Source organism: Muntiacus reevesi, chromosome 2, assembly GCF_963930625.1.
Source record: "Muntiacus reevesi chromosome 2, mMunRee1.1, whole genome shotgun sequence".
NCBI lineage: Eukaryota > Metazoa > Chordata > Mammalia > Artiodactyla > Cervidae > Muntiacus > Muntiacus reevesi.
The window spans coordinates 165,464,131-165,490,037 of NC_089250.1; the positions used below are offsets into that span (position 1 = coordinate 165,464,131).

Consider the following 25,907-nt stretch of genomic DNA (forward strand, 5'->3'; position numbering starts at 1 on the left):
GTGTGTCGGCGGAGAACTGTCTGCGGTGAGTTCTGTTGTTTACCTGTGTTTCATGGGCATCAGAGCTGTGTTTGGAATAGCAGCTGCGAGGTCCTGTCATCTCACCGTCACACCAATTGCTCACTGTTCTGAGAAGGTCACATCGTAATCCATTAGCAATAATTAGTCCCCCGGCACCTGCCGCCTCCTTCCCTCAACTGCTCCATTAACTTGGGTGCGGATCACACATTCCAGGCGCCAATCAGTGGAAGATCTGCCCGTAATATACAAGGTGATGCTATTAGTTACAATATATTAACTGCCTAATTTAAAAATACAAAAGCTGTCTTTATGAAGGGCAATTAACCACTAAGCATAATTGATAATTCATAACCCCCTGATTAGGAAAGACAAATACTGAGAAAGGACTGAAACCTGGGCTGCTGATCATACGACATTGTCAGCCTCTCCATCTGCATTTGTTCGCCCTGCTGTCAGTAGGACCTGACATTTCTTCCCAGGTCTCGCCCGTCGGCTCCGGTGCTTGGCGGGTCTAGAGGCTCACTGTAACGTGGGAATGCGTGTCTTCACCACCGAGTGGGGTGAAGTGAGGCAGCTGCAGGCTCGGGGCACCCTCAGGGGAAGTGGTAGGCGTGGTCCCAAGGCAGGGTGCCTCTCACCAGATGTCATCTGGACTTGCCATCACCCAGTCATTCGGCAAAGACTTGTCAGGGGCCTGCCGCGGGCCCACCCTTCAGACCTCGTTCCTAACCTCATGGAGCATGTGAGTCCAGGAGAGGGACGCTGAACAAATGCAAACATGCGATGATTGGAGATACGGGTTAGCGTCAGAAAGAAAAGCAGGCTACAGGCAGAATGGGGCTGCGCCGCCCAGAGGGTTGGAGAAGGGGACGCTGGACAGACCCTTCCCCTTTTCCCTAGGGTTTCTCGGACCTCCTGACTGGCGGCCTGGTGTCTTCCACGTCTCCTCCCATGCTCTCAGCAGATGCCAAATCTGAGGGCCCCCACGCCATGGCCCGGGGTTCATCCAGGGAGGGCCGTGTGCTCGGGACCAGGCCGGGTAGCCAGCCCACTGACCCCCTTGCTTGGGGCCTGGCCTCACCTGCAGCGCCGACTGTCGCAGGGCCCCCTCCTTCTGGGGGTCCCTGTTCCTTTGTCTCTTGGCTTCCCTTCCAGTCTCAGCTCCAGAGCCGTCTCCTCCGCGGGGAGGCCTCCTGACCTGCCCACGCTCCTGGCCATCCTGTCTCCTCACCTCTTTGGTCCTTCCCGTCCCCTCTCTCGTGCTGACCCCTGTACCCCTCCTGTGTGCAATCTCCCGCCTCACGCACCGACCGAGGACTCCGGGGTCAGAGGGCCCGCCTGCGGGCACCGCGGCGTGTCCGAGTGCCCAGCCCCACCGGCCCATGAGTAGGCACTCAGTCACTGTCAGCGAAGGGCTCAGCGTTATTTCCCTGGGTTCTCTCTGGGCACCGGGTTTTGTGACTTTGCCTTCGCAGAGCCGGCCCGGGTGCAGTGGGGCTTCAGAGCCTCCCGTGGGCCCTACCAGGCTGTTGGAGCTGCCGACGCTGCGGGCATCCCCGGCTCCCATCCCGTTAGCTCGCCTATGCGCCCGATGACTGTCTGGCAGACCTGTCTTCAGTGACAGCGGCTAGATGGCACACCTCGGCCTGTGATCCCTCAGCCTTTGCATTTTGGGGAAATGTAGATACTCGGGGGTCAGCTCAGATGCTCAGTGGAGATGCTCACTGTGGTGGGAGGGCCCAGAGGAGTGGCCGGGCTGCTCATAGGGGAACTCCACCAGGCTGAGCGGTGCGGTGCGGGGTGGGGAGGTGTCGAGTGGGTCCCAGGAGGTGGGCAGATTGGCTTGTGTGAAGAGGAGGTGTGTCCCGGGTGGAGGGGCATGGCCGTGTCCCAGGCAGAAGCGGAGGTCACGTGGGAACTCGGGGCGTCTCAGGTGCATGGAGCTCAGCGAGGATGAAAAGGGTCTTCTTCAGCTCAGAAACCCCAGGGTCTGGTGAGGCTGTCGAGGCCCAGCTCAGGGGCTCGTGGAGACCCGGCTTGCTCTGGACTGTTTTCCCCCGGAGAAGCACCTGTCTAGGCCCTTCCCCGGGCGACCGGCCTGCCTGCTGACAGCCCCCCACCGCCTCTCTCCCCTCTACAGACTGAAGCGGTCCCGACTGAAGGTCAGGTTCTGCACCAACGAGTCGCAGAAGTCGCGGGTGGACCTGGTGAGGCTGCTGCGACGGCTGGGTTTCGACGTCTCCGAGGGCGAGGTGACCGCGCCGGCCCCCGCCGCCTGCCTGATCCTGAAGCAGAGAGGCCTGCGGCCACACCTGCTCATCCATGACGGTAGGCCCCTCGGGCCCCGGAGGCGGGGTGAAGGCACCCCCTTTCCAGCTGGGGGCTGGGGAAGACACAGAGGGGGCACCTGGCCCTCCTTAGACCCATGGGCCTTGGGGTGGAACCCAGGGGCTCTCTGCTGGGACCCTGGCCCCATCCATCCTGGCATCATCCCGGGCCTGGGGGTTGGGGTCGGGTAGGGTGGTGGTCAGAGGCAGGGTCCATATGGCTCCTTGGAGGCAGGAAAACCCTGAGTCTGTTTTCTGTGATCCAGGATGGAGCAAGGTGGCAGGAAATTGTCAAGGGGGGCAAGATGTTAGCCTCTGGGGTCTGTGTCTGTGTGTGTGAGAGAGAGAGAGAGACAGACAGACAAATAGAATAGATGCAAAGCTAGGTCTGTAGGTTTCGGAACCGTATTTGTGAAAACCAGCCCCGTGCTCTGGTTAATGGCACAGGTTTACTTGCTAACATCAGTCTGAAGGCAAGGATAGAGTCCCTTTGACCCTCAGCTGGGAGTTTTGCTGAAATGAAGAAGAAAGAACAGTATTACCTGGTGCCTTCTGAATATTTAAAAAGAAGAGACAGTACATGCTTCGGAATTCAGGACACTTTTTTGTCATTGCATAGAAACAGCGTTGTTATTTAATTACAAACCTGTGGCAGAGGCAAGGACGCTTTTCTTCCCTCGGACAGGGGTAGGGGCCTCCCAGAAATGGAAAGAGCTCCCTGAAGGTCCGGAGGCCAAGTCCACAGCTCTGGCGCCAGTCGAGGGCGACATGCCCAGCCTTTAGAAATTGTTTTTCTCGAAATGCTTCCTCTGTGATCTGGGATCCTTGCCCGTGTCTTTAGAATAGGTCCTTAAAGTAACAGAAAGATTTAAGAGAGAAAATCCTCCCCTCCCCAGGGCAGGGGCAGAGAGACGGGTTGGGGTGCACCTACCAGAGAGGAGAGGGAAACTCAGTGTTCCCCTTGAAGACGTCTTTCATCAGTGAGTCCAACAGGCAGATGTTGGCGCTCGAGAAGCTGTGGGAGAAGCCAGATGCCCTTCGTCACCTGTACTCTCGCATCTGTGTTTTGCATAGGTGTCCCTGTCTTTTCAGACCTTGAATCTTTTTCAGGTTTTATTGTTGATGAATTCCAACCCCTCCCCCCAACTTTTGTTATGAGGATTTTCAAACAGATGGCAAAGCTGAAAGAATTTTTTTGGAATATTTGTTTGCCCTTCACCTTGACTTTACCAATGACATTTTGCTATGTTTTCTTCATTATACATCTCCCCATCCCTGCATCCATCTGTCCATCTTTATGTTTTTGATGCATCTCAAAGTCACTTGCAGACTTTGGTGGTGGTGGTTATTCCTAAGTTGTTTGGTTGTGTCCAACTCTTTGCGACCCCATGGACTGTAACCCATCAGGCTCCTCTGTCCATGGGATTTCCCAGGCAAGAATACTGGAGTGGATTGCCATGCCCTCCCCCAGGGAATCTTCCTGACCCAGGGATCAAACCCTTCTCTCTCCTTCTTTCCAGGAGTCCGTTCGGAATTTGATCAGATCGACACGTCCAACCCAAACTGTGTCGTAATTGCAGATGCAGGAGAAGGCTTTTCTTATCGAAACATGAATAAAGCTTTCCAGGTGCTCATGGAGCTGGAAAACCCCGTGCTCTTCTCACTGGGAAAAGGGTAAGTCGGCTGTGGGGTGGGGGGAGGGAGTCATTTCCAGACACTCTGGGCGATGCTCCGTGGTTCTCTCAGACTTAAGGAATCAGCAGAGAAGCTGGGAAGGGTGGGCGTGGGGTGGACGCCGTGTGGTTCCTTCTTCCTTCCCTCTCCTTTTCTTGCTTTTTTCCTTCATTTCGTCATCCCTGTCTTTTGATAATTTTTGAGCAGAGACCTGGTCTTCAGCTGGTTGGTCAAGCTTCCTTGTGAGTGGCTGGGAGCGGCCGGGGGCAGGGGTGGGTCACTGCAGAGGAAACCCCTGGAGATCAGGGTGGCCGTGCCGCGTTTCGGTCGTTGTCACAGGACACAGCCCAGGGCTGATGGGCTGTGCCGAGGAGACGGACGCCTGAGCAGTGAGAGCAGGCTCGAGAGGGCCTGTGGGCTCGCGTCTGGGCCCCACACCTCTGGTTGTGGGGCAGTCTGTCAACTTGTCATTTTCTCACCAGCATGTTTGTCCGAGTCTGCAGCCTGGGCCTCACAGTCTCTTTTAAAACACTGCATTGATTATTTCTCTTAACCTCTTTTATCACCAAGACAACACATCTTCATTGAAGAAAAACTGTTGAATACAGATGAGTGAAAAGAGGAAAACAGCGTTTTCAGTCCCACCGCAGGAGGAAACAGCAGTCGGCATTTTGGTGTGTGTCCTTCCAAGCAGTTTTCTTTGCAGAAGTCATTACACGTGGGTGTGTTCACTGCTTCAGTACCTAACTCGACCTAGTTCTGTCACCCGGTTTTAGTTGTTCACCGAATATTTTGTGAACCACTTTCCATACAATAGGGCTTCCCTGGTGGCTCAGAGGGTAGACAGTTTGCCTGCAATGTGGGAGACCCGAGTTTGGTCCCTGGGTTGGGAAGATCCCCTGGAGAAGGGAATGGCTACCCACTCCAGCATTCCTGCCTGGAGAATCCTGTGGACAGAGGAGCCTGGAGGGCCACAGTCCATGGGGTCGCAAAGGGGCCCATGTAACTGAGTGACTAACACTTCCATATAATAAGTAGACGTCTCTGTGGCGAGGTTATTCCTATTCACTTTTCTTACAGGCTCTCCTGTAGTTGCTGTAGGTTGTTTCTGATTTTCTCCCTGAGAAAGGCCGTGATCAGCCTCTTTCTGGCATTTCGGGTGATGTGTATTTTTTGAGGTTCTTGGTGCGTGTTGCCAAGTTGCTTCCCAGAAAGCAGTGCAGGTTTATTCTGTCCTCCGTGGAAGCAGCGCTAGGGTTTTAGAGTCACAAGGGTGCTGTGGAACCCGACCCCAGCTTCGCGCAGGGCAGGAATTCTGTGGCCACCTCTGGGGAAGCCTTTCCCACACTGGGTGCTTCTGATGACTGGGGTCTTCCCACCTCTGCCTGCTGGACGGGGGTGGCTGTTCCAGTAGACGCGAGGGGGACGTTTTATCTGGCCGCTGGCCATTGCGAAGCACTCTCTAGTTCACTGTGTCTAATTCTGACCACAGCCCTGCGAGCTGTAGGCAGCATCGTTGCCATTTTACAGATGGGTATATCAAGGCTAGGGAGGCGAGGGGAGCCACGGTCGCCCCATCAGTCATTGCGGGCGTGGCCAGGAGAGCCCCCAGAGCCTGTGCTCTGCCGCCTTTAGGCTCCATTCCAGAGCAGGTATTGGGTCCATGCAAGATCTTAAACTTTTTTGAGGCCGTTTTAAAAATTGGGAGACTTTACGTAAAATAACTGGATTTCTGGGTTCTCTTGAAAAATCAGAAGATCTGAGTGTACTCGCCCCACATTCCCGAATGCGCTGCCACTTGGCTGGAGCCACTGGTTCCTCGGCTCTGGTGCAGCGGAGACCCCACCACGTCCTCCCGCCCATCTCCAGGCTTCAGGGTCGGCTTGTACTGGCGGTTGCTTTTCTCATAGTAGAGAAATATTTCTTCATGGCTGAGCTTTTTTTTTTATTAAATAGGCAAGTGAAAGAGATTTAAAGAAAGAGAAGAGAGGATATGTTTCTTTTGTTGTTGTTCAGTTGCTAAGTCATGTCCAACTCTTTGTGACCCCACGGACTGCAGCCCGCCAGGCTTCCCTGTCCTTCACCATCCCTCGGATCTTGCTCAAACTCATGCCCATCAAGTCGGTGATGCCATCCAACCATCTCAACCTCTGTCGTCCCCTTCTCCTCCTGCCCTCAATCTTTCCCAGCATCAGGGTCTTTTCCAGTGAGTCAGTTCTTCCCATCAGGTAGCCAGAGTATTGGAGCTTCAACTTCAGCATCAGTCCTTCCAATGAATATTCAGGACTCATCTCCTTTAGGATGGACTGGCTGAATCTCCTTGCAGTCCAAGGGACTCTCAAGAGTCTTCTCCAACGCCACAGTTCAAAAGCATCAATTCTTCGGTGCTCAGCCTTCTTTATGGTCCAACACTCACATCCGTATATGACTACTGGAAAGAACATAGCTCAGACTGTATGGACCTTTGTCCTGCTGCAAATATTCCAGTCTGTTTATCATGCAAAAAAGTGTATCCTGTGTTAGTCAGTGGTCTCCAGAGAAACAGAACCAACAGGGTGTGGTGACGTACATACAGACAGTTCTTGACTTAGCAATGGTTCAAATTATAACTTTTCGATTTAAAAACCGTACTTCGAATTTCGAATTCTGATCCTTTCCCACGGGCAGTGCAGTCCTGTCTGGTGATGCTGGGCAGATCCTGGGCACTGACTGCTCCCAGGCAGCCACATAATCACGAGGGTCAGCAGCTAATGCATGTGCGAACGTTCTGTACCCAGACCACCATTCTGAGCTTCACTTTCAGTACCGTGTTCAACAAATTACATGAGATGTTCAGTGCTTTATTATAAAATAAACTTTGTGTTAGACAATTCTGCCCAACTGTAGGCTAATATAAGTGTTCTGAGCGTATTTAAGGTAGGCTGGGCTTATTAAATGCATTTTTTTTAAATGCATTTTTAACTTAATGATATTTTCAGCTTGTAATGCGTTTATCAGAACATAACCCTGTCATAGGTTGAGGAAGATGGGTATATATAGAGAAATTGTGGAGGCTAGGCTTTTCCTACATAGGCCAGCAGGCTGGAAACTTAGGGAAGAGCTGCCGTCTGAGTGCCAAGGTTATCCGCTGGCAGGTTCCTTCTTGTTTGGAGAGGTCAGACTTTGTTTTGGCTGGGCCTTCAACTGATTGGACGAGGCCCACCACATTATGGAGGGCAATCTGCTTTACTCAGAGTCCACTGGTTTAAATGTGAATGTCATCCAAGAAACATCTTCTCAGAAGCATCCAGAATACCGTTAGACCAAATATCTGGGCAGCTTGGCTCAGCCAAGTTGACAAAATTAGCTGCCAGAGTTCCTTGCTGATCTTTACCTTCTGCGGTTTAGGTCACTGCAAACCACAGGAGCTGGCCAGCTTGACTCTTTTACGTTCCTGGCTTGGTCCTGTAGGCATCCCTAAAGTTACCAACCCCTCGCTAAAGAACAGCACAATTAAGAAGCTTTGGTATTACTCATTTATGTTAAAACTTTTTTCTTCAAAATTATCTTTAATAAATTATTTTTCCAGATCAGGGATAGTAGGCAAAATAGGTATGTGGTTGAAAAAGAAAGAAAAAAAAAATCAGTTTCTTTTAGCTTTGTACTTCTATAACAAATTCAGTAGTAGGCAAAGATTTGTTTTCCAAGTAAGCAGCTGGCGAGGGGTTCTCTAGCTGCTGGAGGTTCTGACTTGAGCTATGGGTTGAATGCTCAGAAATCAGAGAAAGGGGCCAACAGCTTCTGGGCTTAGGTCATAGCCCCCTGGGACAACCCAAGGACCCAGGAAGAGCTGCTGTCACATCCAGTTGAGGGTCACCGGTGGTGAGGGGCCATCCTTCACCCGAGTGGGGCCGCGAGGTGCCCCCAAGGAGGCAGGGTGGTGGATTCACTGGGGCAGAATGTCCTCATCCTGGAAACGGAGTGATTTACATTTGGCATCTGTTTGGACTGAGAGTGGGAATTGCCTTTGTAATTTCTTCTGTCATGCCTCCATCAGAAAATTAAGCTGTTTACGCGACCGGCTATGGAAGGTTAATGGCTCTTGTGGGAAAGGTCAAGTGGTCATTTTGAAGGGAGGCTGTGCTGAATAATCGGAAGGTAAGGCAGAGGAATAAAGCATAAAATCTACCTGACTGCTGCTCTCCGGGTTTTTCCTGTCTTTCCGGAATCCACGGATTCTTCTTTGTGGCTTGAGTACTCAGGTTCAAGCCAGACCTGCTTTGGCTTTTGTTATGCCAGTAACAGAAAATAAATATATGAAATCTCTTGTGTTTGGGGGATAAGAAAAATTAACTTGGGTACTTGTGTTTACTGTATCTCTAAAAGTGTTTTGTGCCAACAGATGGCCCTCAAGATGCCTTTTTATTTTCCTGGATGAATAAGAAAGACAAGTTCTCGACCCTGTGAAAGCAAGTCCACATTTAGTTTAAAAAGAGATATTAAGGTTTCTCGTTTTGATTTATGGAAGTCAGCTTTTTTCTTTAGGTTCCAAAAATCAGTGTGGCAAAGACAGGGTTTTGATTGGATCTTTTCAGCCGCATGTTCTGATTCTTCTTCCCACTGGGACTAAATTTAAACTGAAGAAGGTGCAGTCACTCTGGAAGGAAGACTCGGGGGAGGATGCATCGGGCAGAAGCGGTGCGGCATGGGTGTCCTTGGGAGGCCCTTCCATGGGGAGGTGCCGCCAGCTCCCGCCTCCTGCAGCCGGCTCCGAGCTGAGCATGTCCTGGGCCAGAGGCTCCTAGAATCCTCAGCTCCAGACAGAGCTGTGTGTGTTGCAACAGAGCAGCCTTGTTTTATAATTTTTTCCTTGGCGCCTGGGTTGTCCTCTCCTGGGCTGGCTGCATTCTTTCCTCAGTTCTGTCCTCGGTGCCCCAGCTCTCTTCAATGTGCCCCGCCCTCGGAGAGCACCCCACCCCCCCACCCCCCGCCCCGACCCAGCTCCCTCCTGTCTCACCCTGGCTGGGCATTTCCTGGAGGGTAGGGGACAAGGGGGTGCCTCTGAGCATCTGACGGACTCCTGTGTGCCTGGAGCAGCATCTGGCGCTCGGGGTCCTCAGGAAGGTCACAAGTCTGAGAGCCCCCAGGTCTAGACCCCTCCACTCGTCCCCCTTGACCTCAGGCCTTGGCTCTGATGCTTCCTCCCCTGGGATGCCTCCCTGCCGCCCCGTCCCCAGCATGCCCGGCCCTCCCCAAGCAGAGCACGCAGAGCACAGGGTTCCCCTTGCCGTCACCCAGGTCCTGCTCTTTCATATTTGTCTGTGGACCTGTCCGCTTCCCCACCAGACGGGGAGTCCCTGGGGAGCAGCCTGGGTCTGAGAGTGTCCCCTACAAAGGGGTGCGGGACAGCTTCATCCTACATGCTTGGGGGACCGAGTTAGCAGATGCCAGCGGCCCCCCCAAGAGCCACGGCCCTAGCTCCCAGTGTCCCCCTCTGCCTCTTGGCCATGTTTGGCTTTACTTGGCCACTCCTTCTAATCCTGGACCCGACTGAGGGAATCATACCCAAGTAGTTTCTTGTGGAACTGGGGAAAAATAAAAGCAAACACTGTTTTGAGGCTGTATAAACAGGATAGATGTCTAAAGTCCAGACTTAAAGCAAAGACAGTTAGGAACCTCTAAGCCTAGGTTTTGGGGTCACCCTTTTAAAAGGGGGTCTCCCCTGGTGGCTCAGTAAAGAATCCACCTGCAGATGCAGGAGACCTGGGTTTGGTCCCTGGGTTGACAAGATCCCCTGGAAAAGGGAATGGCTCTCCACTCCAGTATTTTTTGCATGGAGAATTCTGTGGACAGAGGAGCCTGGCGGACTATACAGCCCACGGGATCGCAAAGAGTCAGACACGACTGAACGACTGACACTTTCATTTTCCTTAAGAAGGGGAGCGTTGGCGGGTCCCAGCTCCATGAGCAGCGGTGCTCTCTCCTGGCTCCTAGGCACCTTCCTGCATATGTGCGGCATCCCAGCCGGGTCACGTCTACACGGCATGACCCCTAGTGTGCAGAGTCTTGGACCCTGACCTTGAGGCCCGAGTTGACTTGGAGAGGGGTCCGTTCGTGATGGGAGAGGCCCCCATGGCTTCAGCAGTCAGGCTCTGATCTGCCTGACCAGTGGCAGGGGACCAGCCCTTGCCAAGGCCAAGAGTTTGGCTGCAGCCCAGCCTGCGTCCGGACGGAAGGTTCTGGGGCAGGCAGTGAGGATGCAGAGCGGCTGAGCGCCTCTTCCACCTGAGGGTTGGGGTGATCGCTGCGGGAGGCCAGGCTCCTACAGCCTTGGAGGCCTCGGGTGGGGCCCAGAGAGGCAGGCAGAGTCCCTGGGTGCTGCAGAGCTAGAGGAAGGAAGCTGCTAGAGGCAACTTCCGGAAGCTCGGTTGTACCATTTCCAGTAGACACAGGACAGGGTCCGGCCCCCACAAACTGGAAAGACCTGCGTTCATTCTTTCTTCCCTGGCTCATATCTTATTGCCCATCTCAGTCTGGGTAGCTACATTTCTGGAGTGGTTTCTTTACCCCAGGCATCATATTAGGAACTTCTCCTGCATTGTTTTGCTCAAGCTTCACAGAAGCCCACGAGGGTAGGCACTGGGGCTTCTTTTGGCCCATTTTACAGAGTAGGAAACTGAGGCCCAGAGGGCGTATGCAACCCAGAGTCCCACAGTTGAAAGCAAGTCAGAGGAGGATTTGAACCCTAAAGTCAGCAGGCTTCACTAGTCTTCTCTTTGCTTTTCCACATACATGCTGTTTATCTTTGTCATTCTTTTAGATTGCACATATAAGTGATCATACGGTGTTTGTCTCTCTGACTCCTTTGCTTGGTGTGATAACCTCTAGGCCCATGCAGATTGCTGCAAATGGCGTTCTTTCTCTCTGTCTTTATGGCTAAGTAACGTCCCATTGCGTGTGTGTGTCACGTCTCCTCCATTCATCTGTCCGAGGGCATTTAGGTCACGTCCATGTTGTGTCGTGTCTCCCAGATTCGACAGTCGTGAGAACGGGGAAGGGTAACTGGTGTGATGGGTCTTAAAACGTTTAACAGTCCTGGGGTCCTGTTTAACACTCCCTTCAGAGCAGCACAGAGCAAACAAGCTACCTTCTCCCCACTTGATAGTCAAAGAGCTGTGCTCCGAGAGAGCTGGCCTGGTCACCGTGGGCCCCGAGGGGTCTGTGTGCGGCCTGGGCACAGCGCTCACAGGAGGGAAGAGGTGAGACCGGCTTGGGAGGCGATGCCAGGAGCCAAGCTGTCTCGGCCTCCAGCAAGACAGGGAAGAAACAGTTGTCTCATAGAAGCATCTGGCGCCCGTGAGGCCTGGCACCTCTCCTGACCCTCCAGCTGCTAGGAGATGCTGTGGAACTAATGGAGTTTTCTTCTCCAGGCAGCAATTAGGGGTTAATTATTAGCAATTAGGGGTTCACCACATGCTCTGTGGACCGGCTGCCCTTTCCCAGAACACAGGTCACTTGTGTTTCCCTGTGTTAGCAATTGGACCCAGCTGCCCCCGGGGTCCCCCATTCATCACTGTGGTGGGGTCCCCACGCGGCTGGCAGCAGGGGGCCTTTCTGAGAGCTGCTGGCCCCCCATCTCTCCCCTCCTCCTGCCCCACCCCCCCGCCCCGGCATGCTGGCCACTGCTGGGCTCTTGTGCTGACCCGTCGGTCACTCTCAGCGTGGCGTCTCACCCCCGGCCCGTGACTCGGCCCTCTTGGGCCAGCCTAGAACCAGGACAGAGTGGTTTCTCCTCGGCGCTTCCCAGGTTCCCGGGCTCAGCTCACCCTGTCCCCTTCGGCTCTTTTCCAGACGCTACTACAAGGAGACCTCTGGCCTGATGCTGGACGTCGGTCCCTACATGAAGGCGCTTGAGGTACCTGCCTGGGCCCGCCCGACCCTCTTCCGGTCTCAGGGCTTTCCGGGATGTCCCGGTCTTCCCGGAGAAGCCGGAGTGCTCGGCATCCCCAGTGCCTTTATGTTTTCCAAGTCAGACATCGTGTTCGCAGCTTCAAGCCCGGCCCTTCGCCTCCTCTGGAGCTTGGCCCCTCAGCTGCGCTGGTCGTCCCCCTGCTCCCTGTCGCTCCCTCCCTGCCCCACTCCCGGGGCCCCGGCCCCGCACCCCGGCCTCTGCCCCGCTGGCCCTCGCGGCATGCTCTGCGCCTCTCCTCCGGGTTCTTGGCTCCCGGATCCCTGCGTGCCTGCCTCGTGCCTCAGCCCGCTTCTCTGCAGCTCCTCAGACTCCTGTGTGCTCCCTGGACTCCAGTGTCCAGGGCCGGGCTCAGCTGGGCTCCCCGCCCAGGCCACCACGGAGGACCTGAGACAGAGCTGGGGGAGGGGAGAGGGGAAGGGAGGGGAGACAGGAATGCAGAGAAACGTCCCTGACGCCCTAACGCCCAGGAGGTCGGAGGTCCTGGAGGTCGGAGGTCGTCTGGCCCTGGGGCAGGTGGCGGGGGCCTGGTGGCGGGTGCCCCCAGCACCCTGGGCAGCCTGGTTGTGATGCTCACCCACACGGCGTGCCTCTGGGCCCACGTGTCTTGCCCCTTGGAGGCCTCTGGGTACACACTGGGGCGTTTCTTTTTGATTCCCTGGGGGCAGGATTTCACCAGGCCAGGGATCCCCCCTCCGCGTCCCTTGGTCCCCAACCCACGCTGTGTCCTTCTCTCTCCCCCAGTATGCCTGTGGTATCAAAGCCGAGGTGGTGGGAAAGCCTTCCCCCGAGTTTTTCAAGTCCGCCCTGCAAGAGATGGGCGTGGAAGCCCACGAGGTAAGCCGGCTCCCCCCGAAGTATGTACACGGAGGCAGCTGTCGGGGGAGGCCAGTGTGCTCCCCAGGGGCAGCCTGGGTGCCTGAGATGAGTCTGGGGGCTCAGGCACCCCCGGCGAGGTTGCCAGGCGGCCAAGCTGGTATACCCCTTCCTCCTCCATCCCCAGGCATGAGAAATGATCTGACTGGGATGTCGGGAAAAGACAGCAAAGGAGGCCCACTGAACGTTCTCAACCTATTGAATCAGTGTCTGTGTAAGGATTTGGTCCTTGAGTTGGGAGGATCACCTGGAGAAGGAAATGGCAACCCACTCCAGTATTCTTGCCTGGGAAGTCCCAGGGACAGAGAAGCCTGGTGGGCTACAGTCCACAGGGTCGCAAAGAGTCAGACAGGACTTCACGACTAAATAACAAGAGTGAGAAAGAGAAACGCCTGTGGCTTTTCCTAAGATTTTTGCTGCCTCTTTGGAAGGATCGGAATTAACGAGTCCGGTCAGTGTACTGAAATTATTTCATTGGAAAGGCAACGTCCAGCAAGATGAAAAGAATATGCAGGTATAAAATCATGCCCCTGGCCACCTTTACATTACAGCTTGTTTTTCTGACCACACCAGGCAGCCGGCAGGATCTTAGTTCCCCGACCAGGGATCGAACCCATGCCTCCTGCGTTGGGAGTGCAGAGTCTTAACCATTGGACCACCAGGGAAGTCCCACATTATAACTGCTTTTGACACATGTTGCCTTCCAAACATACATCTCTGAAGGAAAAAAGAGCAGTTATGATTTTAAGTGTCTTCCCACCCCACTTCCCAGGTGGAGTGAGCTGGTCCCCTCCGGCTGGTGGGGTCCTGACAGCGTTGTTGAAGGAACAGTGGGTATGCGTCTGCAGATGGCCAGGCTGTCCTGCTGTCCGTTTTGGACAGGGCACCAGGGGACCGTGTCAGCATCCTATGGCAAGGCTGGTGCCCCCTGGGTCCCCTGCTGCTCCCGCCCTGTTGGACCGGAACTTCCCACGCCTGTTCCCGTCTAGAGCGCTGGTCTCTCACGATACTTAGGAAAAGAGCCCACAGCCGTGGAAGTCTGGACCCCCTGCACCCAAACCTCGCCTGAAAGTCGGAAAACGCAGGTCTCAGAGGTCCCTCACGGGAAGTACCCTGTGAGGTTGGTAGAGCGGGGATTTATTTGGTGAAGGTGACAGGAATGAATAACCTGGTTTTCACGACTTCAGTTCATACTGACAAATGTTAAAATTTGTTTTATTGTGGCAAATTTCAAACATGCACAAAAGCAGAACGACTCTGTGATTCTTCTCATCTGTCTATCATGCAGATGCAACATTTAAAAGATGATATCACATTCCCTTCTTCTATCCCTTTTTGTTCTTTTTAGAAATTTACTTTTTTTTTTTTTGCTGTTGTATTATAAAGCAAATCCAACCCTTAATGTTATATGCTTTCAGATCATAGTATGCCTTTCAAAAAGAGATGGTTGTTTTTGACCTGATTACAATGCATTAAGACGTTTAACAGTAATGTAAAAACACAAAAAGGTGTTCAGCATTATTACTTATTCAGAAAATGCAAATCAAAACCACCGTGAGATCCCACCTCACACCCGCTTGGACTACCATAATAGTTTTAAAAGAAAAATAACAAGCGTTGGGAGGACGTGGAGAAATTGGAACCCTAATATAGGAATCCTGGATGTACAATGGAGCAGCCACTATGAAAAACAGCCGCTATGGAAAACAGTTCCATGATAAGTTGAATGTGGAATTATTGTATGACCCTAGCAATTCCACTCCTAGGTATATATCCAAAACAATTAAAAACTAGTGTTCAAACAAAAACTTACACGTAAATGTTCAGAGCAGCACTGTTCACAATAGTCAAAAGGTGGAAATAATGCAAGTGTTCATTAAGTGAACGGGTGAAGGAAATGTGGTCTGTTGTCCCATTAGAATATGTCAGTGGTAAAAAGAATTAAATACTGAAAAATACTGCAGTGTGGATGAACTTTGAAAACATGATGGTAAGTGAAAGAAGCCAGTCACAAAAGGCCACATTGTATATATTTAACATTTGTATACTATATGCAGTGTCCAGAATTATTGTTGTTCAGTTGCTAAGTTGTATCCAACTCTTTGTGACCCCAAGGACTGCAGAAAGCTAGGCTCCTCTCCCTGAGGGATTTCTCAGGCAAGAATACTGGAGTTGGGTTGCCATTTCCTTCTCCAGGGGAATTTTCCTGATCCCGGGATCGAACCCAGGTCTTCTGCACTGGCAGGCAGATTCTTTACTGCTGATCCACCAGGGAAGCCCAATGTCCAGAATAGGCAAATCCGCAGAGACATAAAATATTCATAGATTAGCGGTGGCCAGGGCTGGGAGTATGGAGGAATGGGGAGCGACTGCCAGTGGGTATGAGGTCTCCTTTTGGGGTGATAAAAACGTCTGAAACTCAGCGGTGGTATGGTTTCACAATGTTGTGAATGTACTTCATGCCACTGGTTTGTACACTTTAAAATGGCTACGCTGGTAACTTTTATTTTTTTCATGTTGTAAAAAAAAAAAAGCCCTACCTAAAAAAAAAAAACCCCTCCCTAACAAAATCAGTAATTATTTCTTAGTATTATCTAATACCAGCTCGTATTTAAATTTCCCTGGCTGTCTCAGTCAGTCAGTCAGTCAGTTCAGTCGCTCTGTCGTGTCTGACTCTTTGCAGCCCCATGAACTGCAGCACGCCAGGCCTCCCTGTCCATCCCCAACTCCTGGAGTTTATGAAAACTCATGTCTGTTGAGTTGGTGATGCCATTCAACCATCTCATCCTCTGTTGTCCAACCATCTCACCCTCTGTTGTCCCCTTCTCCTCCTGCCCTCAATCTTTCCCAGCATCAGGGTCTTTTCAAATGAGTGTCTTTTATGTAGATTTATTTGAATTAAATCCAAATAAGGTTGTTTTGTCTTTTAAACCAGTCTCTTTTTGACTTTCTATCATGGAACGTTTCAAATATCTGTTGATAGAGAGGATCATAATGAAACCCCAGGTATCCATCAGTAATTATCAGCTAATAAGCACTTTTTAAAAACTGTGTTTAACTGTTCATTCTGAAGCAATTGCCCACTTACAGAGAGGTTGCAAAAATAGTCTGGAGAATTCCCATGTGTCCTTAGAGCTTCCCCAAAGGCCAACATCTTACGTAGCAAGAACCCAATGATCATAAAAGAGGGAAATCCGCCTTGACTCCAGTGCTGACTATTTAGCCCAGGGACCCTCTTTCTGGACGTGCTGTGTTGGTGTCACCCCCCACCCCCCACCCTTCACTGTGAGCTGTTCCTTCTGTCTTTGTCCTTCAGCACCCTGGCAGTTTTGGAAGAGTGCATGCATGCTGAGTCACTTCAGTCAAATCTGACTCTTTGCAGACCCCTGGATTGTAGCCCGCCAGGCTCCCCGTCCATGAGATTCTCCAGGCAAGAATACTGGAGTGGGTTGCCAAGCCCTCTTTCAGGAGATCTTCCCGTCCCAGGGATCAAACCCACTTCTCTTATGTCTCCTGCATTGGCAGGTGGGTTCTCTACCACTAACGCCACCTGGAAAGCCCTTTGGAAGAGTCCTGGTCCGTTTTTTCATAGAATGTCCCTGCTGTTTCCTCATGATTTAAATGTAGGTTTTGCTCATCTGGCGTATTTAATCCTGGTCGTGTGTTTCACAGACGCAGCGCTAGCCCCTGGGGGTGCGTCCGTTCAGGAGGCACAGGCGGGCACTCTGCCCTTTGTTGGTAGCTGTCACTTAGACCCCATCGGAGGCGCCCTGCTCTCCACTTAAAAGTTACGGTGACCCTTTGTGACTAGTAAGTGTCTTGGGGCGGGGGAGTGTTTTAATCCCATGTGAATATCCTCTTACAAGTCATTCTTTTCCTCTCCTAATTTCAGCATCCATGGACAACTTGTAACAGTTGTTACCATGGTGTTTGCCAAATGGTGATTTTCCATCTCTGTGGTTCCTCTGTATTCATTAGAATTTACTGTAAGGAAGAACTTTCCTTTTCCTCCCATTTGCCTTTTAATTTATTGCAACATGGACTCCAGGATCTCTGTTTTATTCCATGAGTCACAATCCATTCCTCCTGTCATTTTCTTGCCCAGATTGTCCCATATTTGACCATTGGGATCCCTTTGGGGATGAGTAGCCGCTTGTTTAGGACTTCCGTGGTGGCTTAGATGGTAAAGAATCTGCCTGTGATGCAGGAGACCAGAGTTTGATCCCTGGGTCGGGAAGATTCCCTGGAGAAGGGAATGGCTATCCACTCCAGTATTCTCGCCTGGAAAATTCCATGGACACAGGAGCCTAGCAGGCTACAATCCATGAGGTCACAAAGAGTCAGACACGACTGAGTGACTAACACTTTGACTTTCTTTCACTCAGCTGCTCGTTTAATCTATACCCTTATCTCTCCTCTCCCCTATTTATTTTGAGTCATCCCTCAGATGCAAATCATCACTTCATCTGCAAATATCTCCAAGTGTCTCTAGGATAGGAAATCTTTTAAAAACACGCATAGTGTCATTATCACATCTAAGTATTAATAATACTAATAATTCCTTATAATCTTTAAATGTCCAGCCATTATTCACATTTCCCTGATTGTCATATAATTGTTGCGTCGCTTGCAGTTTGTTTGAATCAGGACCCAAATGAGGTTCCTTGCACTGTGATTGGTTGGTGTGATTCTCAAGTGTTTGCTCATCTGTCTGTTCCCACGCCTTCCCCATCTCCCTCTTGGATTCTTTGCAACGTTGTGAAGAAGCATCTGGGCCATTTGTCCTGTAGAGTTCCCCATGGTCCAGATTTTGTGGATTGCGCCTCAGCGCTGTCCTGTCCCATGCTGGCCTGGTTTCCTGTGTGTTGATAGTTAGACCTGGAAACTTCCTGAGAGTCTGTTTCAGTTTTCCGACGACTGCTCTACGCGTGATGGTGTGTCCTCCTCCAGTGTCCAAGAGTCTCCTGTGGTGTTAGCAGCTGTGAGTGATCGGCGTGTGACCCCAGGTATCCCCTGGGTTCTGCGAAATGGTGATGCTTGAATCCTGTGTCATTCCTGCTTCTCTTTTTCTCTGGATGACGTCTATATAGGAGAACTCCCCACCTGTCATCTGATCCCCTGAAGTACAGTTCATGTATGAAATTCCAGACAAATGCCTGTTTCTTTCCTATTATTTATGAGCTTTCAAAGTGAGTTGGCTCTCTAGCACTCTCCCAATACCTTGGGGATTTAAAACTTTGTATCACTATAAATAGGTAGATAAAAGCATAGTCGGTGTGTTCTACTCCGTTGCAGTTACTCGTGTTCAAAGAATCCCATCTTTGACGGGCAGGAGCCTGTACAAGCTGCCTCTGCCTCTACGTGCGGTGCGCCAGCTTCTCATTGCAGCGACTTCTCTTGTTGCGGAGCGTGGAATCTCCACTCACCGGCTTCAGTAGATGCGACTTGTGGGCTTAGTTGCTTGCCCGAGAGAGGCATATGGGACCTTAATTCCCTGAACAGGGATCCAACTTACATCCTCTGCTTTGGAAAGCAGATTCTTAAACCACTGAACCACCCAGGAAGTCCCCCAAAACTGTTTTTTTAAAGCCACCATTATTTCACTGGGGGTGTGTGTGTCACCAACAGGACCCTCAAGCTCACTGTATTTCCAATTTTTAAGGGATTTGTTTTCCAACGTTTAAATTTGTTTTACAGTTACATAAAAATTCACGTGGTTCTGAAATCAAATCCACGAAACAAGATGCTTTCGAGGACCTCTAGCTTCTGGCCTTTCCGTCCCCTTCCCACCCATCTCTCGTCACCTAGTCCTTTTTTATAAATATTATAGCTTGGCTTTCCATTTCTTAAATATAAGCAATTACATAATATGTGTATCCTGCTCATAGGGAATTTGAAATAATGCATTTCTTAAGATCATTTTTTTTTATAGAGTGGGAGAAAGGTTGCTGTTGTAATCTGAGTTAAAACAATGAGTATTTAGAATTACTATGTCAGCAGCATGGTCACAGCCATCTCCAACAGTCTCCCCCACCTCCCACCACCCCCAACCAGCAAAACAGCAGACCGTCACTGCCTAGAAGTGGAGACCAGAAGAACCACGTGTTAAGACGTGATAACGTCTCGGTTGTCTTTGCAGAGCTGACCTTGGTTAATCCCCTTCCCTCCCACCTTTTGTTTGTTTAATGTTTTCCAGTTACTTTCACGGTCAGCATCTTTCACATTCTGAATGAGAAACTGCCCTCCCCACACCCTCGACGAGGCACCGAGGCCCTTTGGGGGTGCAGGTTGATCAGACTTCTCGTTTGGTGGGTGCCAGGGCCGTGGGGTCCGGGGAGGCGGGTTAGGGGTTTTGAATTCCTGGCGTGGCTGCTGTGGCCGGGGTCCCGGTGCTGTCCAAGCTCTGTGGGCCTCTGTGGCCCTGGGTCGCTAAGGAGTTGTTTTCTCTGGGGGCTCCGGGCACAGGGGACAAAGCTGAGTCTTACTTTGCTCCCGCGTTATCATCCTCTCTGTTTCCCCCTCTTGACAGATAGCTGATCCTTTTTCTGAACTGTCCATTAATGTTATTCAAGCCTCAGGATTTGTAAACATTTTAAAGCGGTATGACCAAGCAAGGCCATTTTGAATGAACTGTGTCTTATGCACAGGGTAATAATTGCCTGCTCCTGCTTCTCTATTTTTAATGAGAAATGCCCGCGAGGGGCTATCTTGCTGCTCAAGTGCCAGGCTGTGGCAAACCTTACATTTTTCAAGCTGCTTTAATCAATAAAGTGATCACCAGTCATTTCCCTTGATAACTGCTTCTTCCCAGGCCCAGACCCGCCTCTCGCTGCTGAGGAGTTTTCCACCTGCTCTCGGAATGGCTATAACTCCCCAAATCCAATTTTCATTTTAACCTTTCCTCAATAGCCTAGAAATAACAGATTGCCGGGATTACTCTAATAGATTGGAAAGGCCAGCCTCTTGGAGGTAACCAGGGCCTTTCTGGGATTCGCTAATAAGGCAAAGAATAACATACCTTAAAGGTTACTTCTAGAAATACCTGATTCTTATAGTTGAAGGCTTCTGAATCAGTGGGTGGTTTTATTGCTGCATATCAAAGCTCAAATGATGCAATGGTTTTGGCAGTTTTCCATGATCCTGAGAAATTCCGTCACCTGCAAACTGTGCATGTTTAATGGAAATGGGGACCATTCAGACCACAGTGCTTAGCACCAGAACCCAGTGCTCGGCAGCCTGGAAGCTGAGGACACCCATTTCACAGATGCGGAACCTGAGGCTTGAGCCTCACATGTGACGGGCACCCCTGGGACCTGTCACATTCCCACATACTTCGTGAAATCCTTACTCCAGTCCCCCCGTCATGTGCTTGCATTCCCATCTTAAGATGGTTAAGGCAGGGTTTCTCAGCCTTTTCACTGTTGACATTTTGGGGCCAGACCCTTATTTGTGATGAGGGTAACCCCCATCGTTCCCCAACTTCCCTGGTGGCTCAGACGGTAAAGCGTCTGCCTACAGTGGAGGAGACCTGAGTTCAATCCCTGGGCCGGGAAGATCCCCTGGAGAAGGAAACGGTAACCCACGCCAGTATTCTTGCCTGGAAAATCCCATGGACAGAGGAGCCTGGTGGGCTACAGTCCATGGGGTCGTAAAAAGTCGGACACAACTGAGCAACTTCATTTTCACTTTCTTTTTTCAACCCCCATCGTCCCCCAGTTGTGAAACCACAGGTGTTCCCAGACGCTGCCAGATGTCCCAGGGGAGCACAGTCGCCCCCAGTTGAGAACTGGGGCACTGGGGGGTGGTTGCATCAAAGCCTGCTGTTGAAGCCAGGATTCCTCTGCAGACGGAGCGAGGCCCCCAGTCCCTCCAGGTCTCTGCTGCTCCCCAGTTCTCAGGGTAGTAGCAGCGACATGTCAGAACGCTTAGCTTTGAAAAGGTGTATTTAGGAGTGCCATATATTCCATTTTGAAAAAAATGTTAAAATATGTCTTGTTGGCAGGATGTAGAAAATATAAAGTTAGACAAGCTTGCAGGTGGTAAGGGTGAGTGCTCTGAGGACAGCCTGTCGACAGTGGGGCGAGAGGACTTCTCTGGTGGTCCGGTGGTTAAGACTCTGTCCTCCCAAGGCAGGGGCCCCGGTTCGATCCCTGGTCAGGGAACTAGATAGATCCCACAAACTGCAACCAAGACCCAGCACGTCCAAAAATAAAAAAGGGGGACAAGGTTTGTGGGCTTATCCAAAGAGAGCTAGGCATAAGACATGGACTTCGCTGCATCATTTTGTTCCCTGGTTCTCAGGGCGTTCATTCAAGGTGTGGGCCACGGGGACTGTCTGTGCCCGGGGCGGGGAGGCCCGTGGGTGAGGTGTAAACGTCTGCATGGAAGGCCTGTCTTCTCCCCTTTGTCGGCCAAGCCCTCCTCCAGCCCATCCTCCCCACCAGCTGGGTGCGTGGTCTTTGGGTGTCAGCTTGGGGGCCACTTGCTGGGGCGGTGGGAGCACCGGGAGAGACAGGGTCCGAGCTGCTGCAGCCCGGCTTTGAGCCTGGCTCTGCCTCCAGCCCTGGGTGGGGGGTTCCAGGAAATGCCAGCCCTGGATTGCCTTTGCGCTTTTTCGCAGACGTAAGGGACCTTTAAAACCTCCCGTCTCAGCTTTTCCCTAAGACGTTTCCTCCGCTAACGCCTTTTAAAGTAGATTTTGCTTTCCTTCTCCTCAAAACACAATTTAAAATAAAAAATCTGATTATGAGATAACTCATATTTGTTAAAGAAGGTGGATAAAGTTCAGAAAGTACAAGGGAAAAAAAATATTCATCCCCTAACCTGGAATAACACAAATCATGCTTAATATTTCCAATTTTTTTTTGGGGGGAGGGATCTGTGCACACACTCTTGGGGGCTTCTGGCCTCCCAGCTGACGCTAGTGGTAGAGAACCTACTTATCATTACAGAAGACATAAGGGACATGGTTTTGTTCCTGGGTTGGGAAGATCCCCTGCAGAAGGGTATGGCAACCCACTGCAGTTTTCTTGCTTGGAGAATCCCATGGACAGAGGAGCCTGGCGGGCTGCAGTCCATGGGGTAGCAAAGAGTCAGACATGACTGAAGCAACTTAGCATGCATGCACACACACATTTTTAACACAAAGTTGGATAATTCTCCATCTGCTGTTTGAAACCTGACTCCTGTCCCTGCCCCGTAACACCGGTAAGTTTCCTTTATGCAGATGCGGGCACTTTCACGAGGTAATCTTTGTGGCTCCAGAGCGTCCGCCACAGGGACTACCGTAATGTTCTAAAGCTCGGGTCTGTCCCCCGTCCCCTTGCTACCGTACCATGCTTTCGCCGTCCCCTCTGGTTGGACATTTAGGTTGTTTCCGGTTTCCCTCTTGTACATAAGCCTCGTGAACACCCTCGTGTTCCTTTGGTACATTTTAAATTGTTTTCCGAGAAATCCTGGGGGCATGGTTGCCTTGCCACGATGCCCACTGTTCGTTTCTATTTCAGAAGCGCCACAGCGCCTCAGCTTCCTCACCAGCTACACTTGCAAGTGCTCATTTCCCGACATCCTCACCAGTATCGTTGTTTCTTACTTTATATGAGATAGCGTCTTGGAGTTTTGCTGTGTCAATGTATCCCTCACGAATGTGTCAGACGGTGGGGGAGATGCCTCAGCGATGACCGGCCCCCAGAGGTGAGCCTGCAGGCTGAGGGTCTGGGGCTGCCCCCATAGCTAGGTGTTTTCTCAAGGCCGCTCTGAGTAGGGGTCTGGGTCCTGTGGGGCTGAGGTGCAGGCTGAGTCCACTGCTTCTTCACTACCAGCCCTGCTGTTTGCTACCCCATGGCGGGGAGCAGTGTTCCTCCTGGTAGAGCCTGGGAATCACTAGACCCTTCATGAGAAGCGAACTTTCTTGGGAAAACTCTTTGGCGTTCACTGGAAGTTGTGTTCCCAACATTGCTACCTGTTGGAATGGTGGCAGGAAGAAGAGTCCATGGTGGGCAGATAGATGTTTAAGAGGGACAAATGAATCTGCATCTTGAACCCAGACCCGAAAACCTGCCTCAAGGGCTCTGGTGCTGCCTCTGGCTCCTGGATCTCTGTTCTGTGGGAGCTGACCGTGTCTCCGTCTTCCCAGCAGTCAGAAAGGAAGTGCAATCCAGGCCTGACAGGTAGGGTTTTTTTATTTCCCCCGACAGCACACCTCTTGACCTCTATCTTCTTGCCAATGATTTTTTAAATCCTAAATGATTTGGCAATAATTGCTCCTCCTTGCGTGGTTATTGCCCTTCACCGATAGTAAATCTGTGAGATTCCCCAGGGGCCGGAGCGCGTTTTGGTATGCGGAGCCCAGAAGCTGGCCCAGACAGGCCTCGCTGCGCCAGCAGCCGCGTACCCAGGGGGTCCCGCACCCTGCCCCTCCCCTCCGCCCACCCACGGCTCCGGGCTCTGCCAGGGCTTAGCCGTTGGGTTATCAGGCAGAACCATAGCTGCTGCTCCTCCGAGTGCTTCCTCCAACGGCCCAGGTTTCCCCGGTTCTGCCTCCATGGGTCCCACCGCAAACGTTCTGACCCAGAAAGGCCCAGAGCCTCTGTTCTGAGCGGGGAGGAATTTCTGCCGCATGCACACGTGTGTGTGCACAAAATTGTATTTTCCCCAGAGCATGAAAGATGCCAGGCATGACATTTAATAATTGGAAGACCATTTCATTTCCAAGGAGCCTTCTAGCAAGGTGGCCCCCGGGACCCTTGGCAGCAGTGGACAGGGTCCTAAGCTGGAACCGCAGTGGATGTTTATAGGCTGACCTGACAGTGTCAGAACAACTCCCTGAGAAGTCAAAATAGAACCTCCCACCGGAGCTCATGGCCGGCCTGCTGCCTAGGCCGGGTGCCCACCTGCCCTAGCCCTCTCTTGCCAGGTGAGCTGTGTGGTTGCCCAGGTGACCCTGGTTTTGCAGGTAACCTTAGACTCACGTGTGTGTGTAGCGTCTCTGCGGTGGGTCCCACTTCAAGGAACACGGGTTGTCACTGGCTGTTTCTTCTTGGGTGATGGATGATTTCCACACAGCTGCATGGGAGCTTGTAGACACGAAAATGAACTCATCTGGATTTGACAGTGTTTTCCCCAGCATCACTTTCTAGGGAAAAAAAAAACAAAAAAAAAACTCCAGCTTTACCATATCTGAATACTTGCCCCTGGCAGTATTATTAACTTAATGTTTCTCTAAATTGATTCATTCTATAAACTTAAGTGTATTCTAAAAGAAACTTTCGATCCCTACTCTAAATGGGAAACCAGAGTCACTCACCACACATAGATTACTCTAAAAATAAATACGAACGATTGTATTAAAAATGTACATCCTGTTCTACCTAAAATCAAATCGTGCATCAACTGTGTGTGTAACACACTTTGGCGAACAAGAGTTTGGGTGGAGGAAAGCCCAGAGGAGTATGAAATTTAGAACATTCACTGGGACGAAATGCAGTTTATTTCAGGTACCTCGAATGTCCCGCAGGGGGCAGAGATCCGAGCGGTGCGGAATTCCCAACCCTCGCGGTCATCAGCCACCTGCTCAAGCTCCCTAGGGCCCGTGTCCTTTAGTAGCTTCTCTGATGGAGGCCGCTCTGGTCTCTGCTGGAATATGATTAAGTGACCAGTGTCTGGTATCTCTGAGGCAGTCCCCGCTAATTGTTAGAAAACCCTCCTGTTCACCTGAGACTGCCTTCCTGGCCCCTGGGGCAGCACCAGCTCAGCCCTTGTCCCCTTGTGCACAAGCTCCTTGTGATTCCTCATTATTTGAAGGCCCATTTGGGAGATGCTTCCACGGACATTCGCTTCGGGTTTATTGACCTGTGGTTGACACACGTGGTGTCTCCTTCGGAGAAGGCTCTCACCCTTCCTACTCCCATACCCCCTAGCCTGGTTGACACCTGATGCCCTTCAGATTGAGGCTCAAAACCTCACCTCTTCCAGGAAGCCTTCACTTACCACTGCGAGCCCCACGAGGTCAGGCTTGACCACATCCTGAGTTTTTTCCCCCTGCGCTCTATCGCAGGTCCTGGCTATGTGTGTGTGAAATTACCTCATGAACATCTGTCTTCTGCCTTCCACCGGGAGCTTCACAAGGGTGGGGGCTGCGTTCCTAAGTCACTGTGTCCCCACCGCCCGGCCCATAGAGGACCCGATACGGAAGGGCCGGGGCGCTGGGGGCCCGTCGTGAGGACTGCGGTCTGTCTCCAATAGGGTTAGATTAGGAGTTTCCTCAGTAAAACGTTTCCTAATATATTTTCCTTTTAAACATGTGCCGATAACTTACTGTGTCCAGGCACTGCCCTGGATGCTTAACTTCCATGTTTCTGTTTAAACATCACATTAGTTGTACCCATTGTACAGACTGAAGTGGATCATGAAATTGCAGGGCTGGCACATCACATAGCTGGGACCCCAGCCGACTTTCTCTGGCTCCATCTGAGCCTTGAGCTCAGTCTGACTAGTCTGCTGGTCGCACAGGGCCGGCCTCTGTATTCCTGTCTCCACCCCTCCCACTCGGGGACGGAAGGGACATTCCGTCTGGACTCCTCACAGGCAGAGTTCAGATAGATGGGTACGAGTCCCCTCGTTTGTGACTGCTTCACGGTCATCATTTTTACTTTTCTTGGTTTTGGTTTCTGCATTTGTTCCCTGGTTGGCCCTACCCAGCATCTGAATTTCAGAGAAACTTGTGGAATAATTTTCAGTTTCAAAGCCTGTCTCCCTGTCAATATCGGGACACTCACTGTGTCCTGGGAGCCTGGTTCCTCGGGCCTGGCTGACCTCCGACCAAGGACATTTCTGATCAGACTTGGGAACGTATCTGGAATGCGTTTGGTATCTGACGTGTTAGACTTGACTTGTACTAGCAGAATCGTTTTCCTGAAAATATTTTGAAGCTTTTAATCAGTGCGGTAGTTGAGGGAGGGAGGCTGCTCTTTTTCTTTTTTAAAAATACATTTATTTATGTAAAGAATCGACCCCGGTTCGATCCCTGGGTCAGGAAGATCCACTGCAGAAGGGATAGGCTA

At 51.4% G+C, this 25,907-nt stretch overlaps 1 protein-coding gene across 3 annotated transcripts in view; it reads left to right on the forward strand.

Moving 5' to 3' along the window:
• Positions 1-25,907, forward strand: part of LHPP (phospholysine phosphohistidine inorganic pyrophosphate phosphatase) — a 120,028-nt gene that overhangs the window by 14,492 nt on the left and 79,629 nt on the right. For 2 of the 3 annotated variants that reach the window (XM_065920149.1, XM_065920150.1), the window contains exons 2-5: positions 2,162-2,349; positions 3,869-4,022; positions 11,853-11,916; positions 12,715-12,807. In XM_065920149.1, coding sequence (XP_065776221.1) covers positions 2,162-2,349; positions 3,869-4,022; positions 11,853-11,916; positions 12,715-12,807 — 499 coding nt within the window. Of the gene's footprint in view, positions 1-2,161; positions 2,350-3,868; positions 4,023-11,852; positions 11,917-12,714; positions 12,808-12,973; positions 13,390-25,907 lie in introns of those variants that run through there. The other variant, XM_065920151.1, reaches the window with a different exon arrangement.